Source organism: Centruroides sculpturatus, unplaced genomic scaffold (genome assembly GCF_000671375.1).
Source record: "Centruroides sculpturatus isolate CEXI.00-Female unplaced genomic scaffold, Cexi_2.0 scaffold127, whole genome shotgun sequence".
NCBI classification, from domain to species: Eukaryota; Metazoa; Arthropoda; class Arachnida; order Scorpiones; family Buthidae; genus Centruroides; species Centruroides sculpturatus.
In genome coordinates, this window is record NW_019385000.1 from 83,182 (window position 1) to 93,153 (window position 9,972).

A 9,972-nucleotide genomic window follows, 5' to 3' on the forward strand; every position below is an offset into this window, starting at 1 on the left:
TTTTTTAAAAAAAACAGTTTATCTACTCGCGTATTTTTGTACAAATTTTCTCATGTTTTATTTTTTGTCTAGTTGGCTGAAGAGGGGCCAATGCCCGAAACGCGTAATGTAAATGGCGTCCCAACTGAATAAATAGTCAATAAGTTGCCAAGTGTTGATATATGTCACCTTAGTGTGTGTCTGCAAAGAAAAAAGATATTGAAATATTCAATCTTTTGGTGTAACTAAATTTTATTCTAAAATAAATGTGATCTGTTCCATTACCATTGTTACTTAGAATTGACATAGCGAATATCAGTATTCGAATGCAGTGTAACTATTGACCCTAGCTGCGAGACTTCAGAACACCATACAAATTTTTCGGGGCCTCTAATTTTTACATCATAGATTTAGACTCCCTCTCCCCCATTGTCCCAGTTTGTCCTCCTTTGGTTGTACGTCCAACAAAACTCAAATCCTCGCAAAACTTTTTATCACTACAGTATCTATATCTATATATATATATATATATATATATATAGATAAATGGACGCGTGTCCCCCTATATTTCACTCTGCAGCCAAACTACACATCGCACATGGATGGTGTTTGTGTGTGGTAGTAGGCCTAAGTCTCCCCTTGTGCACTATAGTGGTTGCGTCTCCATAGCTGAAAGTGTGTGGGAGATATGGAGGTTGAAATTAGTTGACTTCGAAAATGTGTAACAATGGAAGTGTCAATAATGGAAATGTTAAGGGAAAGCAGCGTGCAAGATTTACAAGCGCAGATGCGGTTTTTTGGGTTTTTGCAAGAAATCGAACATATTTTTAGAACCATGTAAAAATTCTCTAATTAGTCTGGAAACGGAGGCCCTAATTCTTGCATTCTGTGAAAATGGGTAAGATTGGCTATAATATAATGTCAATCTTAAATGTTTTAAAATAGTTGGAAATGTTTTGGAATAGTCGAGGACCGTTATGTGAGTAGTAGGGATTGCTTCTTGAGATGTGTGACGCACATGCTTCAGTTGATTTTTCATTAGTAAAAGTGTAAGAGTAACAAAAAATTTTATATATAAAAAAACTATATTACATATAAATGTACGAACAAATAAAAACCCAGCGAAGCGGGTATTTACATCTAGTATGAATAATAAAAAACTGCGAGAACTGTATAAAATTTAATGAAATAAAATGAACCTCCATTAAAGTTCAACCCCTCTCTCTCATCATGTTAGACTTTGCCCGACTTGTCATAACCTCCACCCCCTCTATCGTCATTTATGGACAGCCCTACAGTCGTGTTTAAAGATCCGCAAAGGTGAACAAATACCTCTCTCGGGTACTGATAGAAATTTTTCGCAACTGTAATTCAGCTTTAAGAATGAAACATTTATATGTATAATACTAACTTATTATAATAAAGCAAATAACTAAATTTTCAGTAGTTTAGGTATTATAAAATATTGGAAATGCTAATAAAGAGCAAAATAATCATTAAGTGACCCTAATCGAGATATGACACGATACCCGTTTATCTCCAAACTTCCTTTCACCAGCAAAATTTAATAGCCTTAATCCCCGTAATGCACAAACCTTCCTGCACAATTTCAGAAAATTTCGACAATAAGCATAAGAGTTATTAAGCTTCGAATAGGGTAAACGTTTTTGTTCACCCTATTCGAAGTGCGACCTTCACACACATACAGAAACTTTTCTGAAATTTTTTGTATTTCTGAAAGTTTTAAAGTCTCGAGTCCAAAAAGTAAAAATTTTGGAAGGGTCATTTTTTTGACCGATCGCCATAGTTTTCCTGTGTTATATATATATATATAACAGCCGGGAAAATAATTACTACAATAAAATAAATTTTCTAAACAGGAGAGAGGTATGAATTTGAATGATTATCAAAAATATAAAACAGTATTGAAATATTCTAACATATTCGGTATAGTTCACCCACCCCTTTATGACGTCATCAAGTTTAATTTATGCTTATTTTTATTCAAATAAATTCATTTAATTTGAACGTTGTCGATACTTTTAAATAAACATAATGACATTTAAAACTCTGCTTCTTGCCTTTACATTATTACTATTCGACGTATTTTCGTTTTATATTTTAAGGCTTAGCAAACACAGCAATGAGTATTTCAAAACAATTTATTACACTTTGCTAATTATAAAATTTATTACAATTGTAAATAATTGTATACTCGATTGCTGTGTGTGATAAGATCTAAAATATAAATTACAACGGTTTCAGTTTATGCAAAAAATTACATTGATTAGCACATCTAATTCTTATTATCAAAGCTTTTAAAAAGTTAAATATAAATTGACTAGAATCACACCATAAAAAAATTAATTACCTCGATTAAGTCTGAACGAAATGTAAATATCGAATAGAATTACTGGCCGATATTTTAATTTTTATGGTTGATATTCTACAGATTTTAATATTTAGTTTATCAATTATTGTAATGAAACGTTTATTTCTACATTACAAATGTTTAAGTAAACTTTTTTTTTCGTGACTGTGTCTAACCGTTAGAGCAGAGGACTAGAAATATGGATGTAAGAGATAAGAAAATCGCTACTATTCAGAAGTAAAGAAGCTTCGAGTTCGTGCCTTTTTACCTTGCTTGTGGCGATTCTTTCACTGTAATTTTACCTCGGTTTCGAAGATCCTTCTGTTTTCTCTCACATTACATCATTATTACAATACATTAAATTATTAAAACATTCATAATTAAAATTATTTCTACATCTAAATCCCTATCCTTACACCCAACAATTCTTATAATTAAATTTAGACATAGATTTATAATGCAACAAATCGTAAATATAAATTTTCCTTACCCCAAAAATTATTTCACCATTCATTTTCTAGTTATTTTCTGAGTTGTAGTATATGCATATATCTTATTGCAATTGCTTATTCACTGTTAAAAGGTTACATTAAAATACTTACGTTGGATATCAATTAGAGCATACGCCGCATAAAGCGCTGTTTAATCTCATTTGCATAAGGACGCGAACCGTTCAATTATATTTGCATATTAGGCCTTCTTGAATTATAAATTTATTATTTTTATTTTATTATTATAATAAATTTAACAATTATTATGAATTTTTGTACTTAGATTTTTATTGATATTATTTTTCTGGGGTATAATTATTTTATAGTTTTCTTTAAATTTTCTCTTATACCAATTTCTTTCTCTGTGTAAAATTTTTACATGGTTTTTATCTATATTATAATTATGCATTGTGCAATGTTCATAAAAAGCTAAATTAATTCTTTTATACTTTAAGTCCGCAATGTTTTCTTTTAATCTCGTTTCTACTCTCCTTTTCGTTTCGCATATATAATTTTTTTTGGATATTCACATGTACTGTACATGGTATTGTATATACTACGTTCGTTGTGTTATATTTATCTTCTATTTTGTTGCTTATTTCAGGCTTAATTTTCTGTATTCTTTTTGCAATTTTTCATAAGTTGGGACAAGTTTAATGTTTATTTTATTAAAGCCCTTGTTTATTTGTTCAAAAAAGCCTCGAATATGAGGAAAAGCTTGATACTTTATATCTATATTCTTACTATTCTTTTTAGTTTGTTGTCCTTTACTATTCAATTTACTTTCTCATTTTTTGAGTATTCTCTCCGGGTATCCGTTTAACGTCTAAGCCTTTTACCCGATCTGTACCAAACGCTTTGTACTTTTTAAACTTTGAGGGAAATATAGAATACCGTTAACATTGAAATCTGTAAGTAATACAAAATTGGGGGAGCGGAATAAAAGCAGAATAAATATATCAAATATTTTAATGGATTTTTTTAAACTCCTGTCAAGTATCATATCATAAAATCATACTAGTAAATTGCTATAAGTTATAAATCTACTCGCGATTCACATAATGGGGCGAGGACGGCCAAATATCTAGCACGCAGGTGGCTAACAGCCCAGAACCAGTCCTGGATGGAATCGTTGGAAGCATTATACGATATTTTGGTGTGAATAATATGTTACATTTAGATAAAAAGAATATTGTATTTTTAAAAGACGTGTGTTAAGTATACAGGGTACTTCCCTCATAAGGCCTAGACTCCACTAGCGTAAAAAACAGGAGTAAAACCCCTCGCCTTAAAAGCTTTTAATCACGTGACCATGATATTTTACGCCTGAGCAGGACGTAAAACCAGCGTAAAAGCGAGTTGAGCAGTGTTCAACTTTCGATGTAGATGGATGAGAACACAATGACAGATAATAAATCACAGGACGGACAATTGTAAATTACTTACCAGCAGTTTATAATAAATTTAAATTTGATTTTGTACGCGACTTTTTCAACGAAACTCCAAAAAACTTTGTGCTTTCAACATCATAAGCATCACTTTTGCGCTTTCAACTTCAACTTTTGCGTTTTCAACATCAATGGCATAAGAAAGCTGCCCAGCAGCAGCCGAATGGATAAAATGGAATAAGCAGCTCTTTGCCTGCCGTTGGTTATTTCCAGACGAACGACAACCTAGAACTCACCACGTGGAGGTGGCTGCTTCAGAGTTCCACCAAGAGTTGGAAAGAATGCCACTCCACAAATGACCAACATCAATTGTCGTGTCGCGTTCTTCCTAACTCGCACAATGAAAATATTTATAATTACCTCTGAATACTCCGAATTCAGCTATTAGAAACTCACCGTATTGTTACTAACTAAACTAAGGGATGCAATATTACAAAAACTAGTAATAAAGAAAAATAAAAATCTATAAATAACCTGGTCGTAATAAAATGCACGTTAAGGCCACAAAATTTAGTTCAATCTCATACCAAACCTCATTAACCACAAAAAAGAAATAAAAAATAAAAATAATAGTCGCCCTACGCGGGATTTAATAAAGCGAAACACAGAAAACCCTCTCTATTTCCGGTCGGCCCTAAAGATGCGGGACACAAAGAGTTAGTTTGAGTAAAGAGTAGCTCGAGTAAAAAAGCCAACGGGAGATTCCATCTCTTTACTCGAGCAGGCCTAAGGAAAAGGAGACACAGAGAGGCCTTTCTGCCTCCCGTACATTATTGAAGTTTACTTAATTGCAATATTTCGCAAAATCTCAAAGAAACGCGGAACTTTCGAACAAATTTACTCTTAACGATGGCCACTGACAATAGAAAAAGCCAACAATACATTCTAACAATTCGTTACGTATTGTTAGAATATATTAAGAACGCGTGACGCATTACGATCAATCATATTTTTACGTCACGTGTTACGTGAAAACATTAATCGATTTGAAATATTTTCAGAAAGGATTATTTTATTCAAATAATATTCATTAGAAACAGGATTACTTTAAGTCTTTTAAGTTAATAAATGAAAGCAGATGTTCATAAATTCTCTGTCTAATGGCTTTGGGTCTGTTAATAATACCGTATTAGCCCGAATATAACGCGACCCCGAATTTAACGTGACTCCAAAATTTTCATAGAGATATTTAGAAAAAAAATAATACTCATAAAAGAATTCAAAAAAAGTAAAATTCAATCAGATAAGCATTTATTTATGTAATTACAGTAGAGCGTCGTTTATCCGAATTAATTGGGGACTCGGGTGGTTCGGATAACGAATCATGTACTAAAAAATATATTAATTTATCCCATGTTGAAATTTTTCTTCGTTGCGTGTCGCTTCCCGTTGAATTTTCGTCGATGTTAAGCCTAACGAAGACTATTGTATCGTTAAAAATTATTTTTTATTTTGTACAAACAAAATAAATATATTGAAAAATATAAAAACAATAAAAAATTATACTTCAGATGTTAATTTTANAGAACGATTTTAATTAAATATGAGACAAATTTATATTCAATCTATGTTGCACACACAGAAATTTTAATCAATTCTCTAGGCTAAATCATTTAAAAAATATAAATTTTATTTTTAAACTAGCTGTTAACCGTGGCTTTGCTCGCGCGGATTTTGCAAGCAAACCCTATTTACATTCAATATTTCAACAACCATAATAATTGTTATGTAACACCTACCGCTGAGAATGATGAGAAATAAACGGACTGAACTGTTTTTAATTTGATAAATTTTCTGGAACGTTTACAATCGTTCTATAATCGAACCAATAAGCGAAAAGAAATTCGAATTTAAAACGGTTCGAACATTTGGCTAAAAAATCGAAATAAATAAAAATATTTATAACATTGTCTGAAATGTTATTAATTTAATACACCTAAGTACTCGATGAAGACTAAATCCTCTCACTCTCCCGCTCCCGGGAGAATTTCAAAAAATCTCTTCTTAGTGTGCATTCTCATGGCATACCCTACTAAAACGCAGATAAAACAAAAAATCGCATCTAAAATAGTGCAGTAGAAGCCGTTGTTCCGGTTAAGCCTTAATGCTCTCCCTCTCCCCCCGCGGGGGAATTTCGAAAAATCACTTCTTAGTGTGCGTTTTCATGACGCACACTAACTGGGTACCAAATTTCACCTCTAGGTTCTGTAACTTTCTAGAAAAAACTGGAACATTCTCATTGAAGCGTCACACATCTTCGAAGTTAACCACTTTCAAACCCCATATCTCTCACACCCTTCAAGCTATCGAGACGCAACCACCATACTGCACGATGGGACACTTGGGGCTACTACAACACACAAACACCATTCATGTGCGATGTGTAGTTTTGGCTGCAGAGTGAAATATAGGTACAGATATGTCCATTTATCTGTAAGTTTCAAGTTATATATATATATAACTTGAAACTTACAGATAAACAGTGTACACATTTACTAAAACACCAATAAATTTTTATGAGGAAGTGCTGTTCGTGAATTTCATAAAAAATTTTTTGAAAGGATGTCTACTCAAAAAATTTATATACAGAATGCAAATGGTATGTAAAAGATAAGTCTCAATTGGAATTGTTATTGTAGACGTTTACATTGAATAACTAACTACCTATAATATGAGACAGGAGAATAAAAGATTATGACGAATTTCAGACATTCGAAGTAATTTATTAAGCAGCCTATTTCTTTTAATTTCTGCAAAGTTTTTTTATGCGGTTTTAAGTTAATTGTAACTCGTTGTTTTGGTTTTATGCGATTTTAGAAAATTACGGAACGTATCCCTACTTTTTCAAGGCAAGTAAAGTCTTTTTTATGCGAATTTTTTATGCGCTTTTCTGTAGAACGTATCCACCGCATAAAACGAGACCTTACTGTAGTACTGTTCGAATATGCGAGGATTAACTGAATTATGAATTACAACAAAATATGCACTGTTCTAATTAAGAATCGAATAAATTAAGATTAACCGTAATTAATACAAGCAAGAATCTATGGAACAATTCTTTATTCAAGAAAGTATTACATAATATTTCAATTATATATTCAGTATACAATGCCTTTAACTTGGAACTTTTCGAAAAATGGAAAAACATCACTTTAATTTAAAACCAGTTTTGCTTACATCTTTCGATCATTATACATCAATAGAAATTAAAAATAGTATTTGTTCAAAACTTCTAAGTATTCTAACGTATTTTTTAATCATGGTTTGGAATGAATTTCGCTGGACGTAATTAACATTTATATGGCTTTCGTATGTTGTGGGTCCGAAGGTGTCTAATTAAGTTTGACTTGTCTGCAAACTTCTTTTTACACTCGTCACAACTGTAAGGCTTTTCTCCAGTGTGAATGCGAAGGTGTTTAATTAAGTCTGACTTCTGTATAAACTTTTTTTTACACTCGTCACAACTGTAAGGCTTTTCTCCAGTGTGTGTTCTAAGGTGTAATATTAAGCTTGACTTTTGTGTAAATTTCTGTTTACACTCGTCACAACTGTAAGGCTTTTCTCCAGTGTGTGTTCTAAGGTGTAATATTAAGCTTGACTTTTGTGTAAATTTCTGTTTACACTCGTCACAACTGTAAGGCTTTTCTCCAGTGTGTGTTCTAAGGTGTAATATTAAGCTTGACTTTTGTGTAAATTTCTGTTTACACTCGTCACAACTGTAAGGCTTTTCTCCAGTGTGTGTTCTAAGGTGTAATATTAAGCTTGACTTTTGTGTAAATTTCTGTTTACACTCGTCACAACTGTAAGGCTTTTCTCCAGTGTGTGTTCTAAGGTGTAATATTAAGCTTGACTTTTGTGTAAATTTCTGTTTACACTCGTCACAACTGTAAGGCTTTTCTCCAGTGTGTGTTCTAAGGTGTAATATTAAGCTTGACTTTTGTGTAAATTTCTGTTTACACTCGTCACAACTGTAAGGCTTTTCTCCAGTGTGTGTTCTAAGGTGTAATATTAAGCTTGACTTTTGTGTAAATTTCTGTTTACACTCGTCACAACTGTAAGGCTTTTCTCCAGTGTGTGTTCTAAGGTGTAATATTAAGCTTGACTTTTGTGTAAATTTCTGTTTACACTCGTCACAACTGTAAGGCTTTTCTCCAGTGTGTGTTCTAAGGTGTAATATTAAGCTTGACTTTTGTGTAAATTTCTGTTTACACTCGTCACAACTGTAAGGCTTTTCTCCAGTGTGTGTTCTAAGGTGTAATATTAAGCTTGACTTTTGTGTAAATTTCTGTTTACACTCGTCACAACTGTAAGGCTTTTCTCCAGTGTGTGTTCTAAGGTGTAATATTAAGCTTGACTTTTGTGTAAATTTCTGTTTACACTCGTCACAACTGTAAGGCTTTTCTCCAGTGTGTGTTCTAAGGTGTAATATTAAGCTTGACTTTTGTGTAAATTTCTGTTTACACTCGTCACAACTGTAAGGCTTTTCTCCAGTGTGTGTTCTAAGGTGTAATATTAAGCTTGACTTTTGTGTAAATTTCTGTTTACACTCGTCACAACTGTAAGGCTTTTCTCCAGTGTGTGTTCTAAGGTGTAATATTAAGCTTGACTTTTGTGTAAATTTCTGTTTACACTCGTCACAACTGTAAGGCTTTTCTCCAGTGTGTGTTCTAAGGTGTAATATTAAGCTTGACTTTTGTGTAAATTTCTGTTTACACTCGTCACAACTGTAAGGCTTTTCTCCAGTGTGTGTTCTAAGGTGTAATATTAAGCTTGACTTTTGTGTAAATTTCTGTTTACACTCGTCACAACTGTAAGGCTTTTCTCCAGTGTGTGTTCTAAGGTGTAATATTAAGCTTGACTTTTGTGTAAATTTCTGTTTACACTCGTCACAACTGTAAGGCTTTTCTCCAGTGTGTGTTCTAAGGTGTAATATTAAGCTTGACTTTTGTGTAAATTTCTGTTTACACTCGTCACAACTGTAAGGCTTTTCTCCAGTGTGTGTTCTAAGGTGTAATATTAAGCTTGACTTTTGTGTAAATTTCTGTTTACACTCGTCACAACTGTAAGGCTTTTCTCCAGTGTGTGTTCTAAGGTGTAATATTAAGCTTGACTTTTGTGTAAATTTCTGTTTACACTCGTCACAACTGTAAGGCTTTTCTCCAGTGTGTGTTCTAAGGTGTAATATTAAGCTTGACTTTTGTGTAAATTTCTGTTTACACTCGTCACAACTGTAAGGCTTTTCTCCAGTGTGTGTTCTAAGGTGTAATATTAAGCTTGACTTTTGTGTAAATTTCTGTTTACACTCGTCACAACTGTAAGGCTTTTCTCCAGTGTGTGTTCTAAGGTGTAATATTAAGCTTGACTTTTGTGTAAATTTCTGTTTACACTCGTCACAACTGTAAGGCTTTTCTCCAGTGTGTGTTCTAAGGTGTAATATTAAGCTTGACTTTTGTGTAAATTTCTGTTTACACTCGTCACAACTGTAAGGCTTTTCTCCAGTGTGTGTTCTAAGGTGTAATATTAAGCTTGACTTTTGTGTAAATTTCTGTTTACACTCGTCACAANAATTGCAGGAATCTGATAAATTCAGATTCCTGCAGCACTCTTCCTCTCTGCATATCTCTTTTACTTCTGCCATGCCATCTTTCTTATAATACACTTCCTTTGCATCTTTTATACTCAT

At 32.7% G+C, this 9,972-nt stretch overlaps 1 protein-coding gene across 1 annotated transcript; it reads right to left on the reverse strand.

Annotated features, from left to right (window-relative positions):
* Positions 1 to 7,334: 7,334 nt before the first annotated feature.
* On the reverse strand, positions 7,335 to 9,972 carry LOC111633202 (zinc finger protein 850-like). Its single transcript, XM_023377740.1, has one exon. It carries the CDS (start codon positions 9,970 to 9,972, stop codon positions 7,579 to 7,581), a length of 2,394 nt encoding a protein of 797 aa, XP_023233508.1. The 3' UTR covers positions 7,335 to 7,578.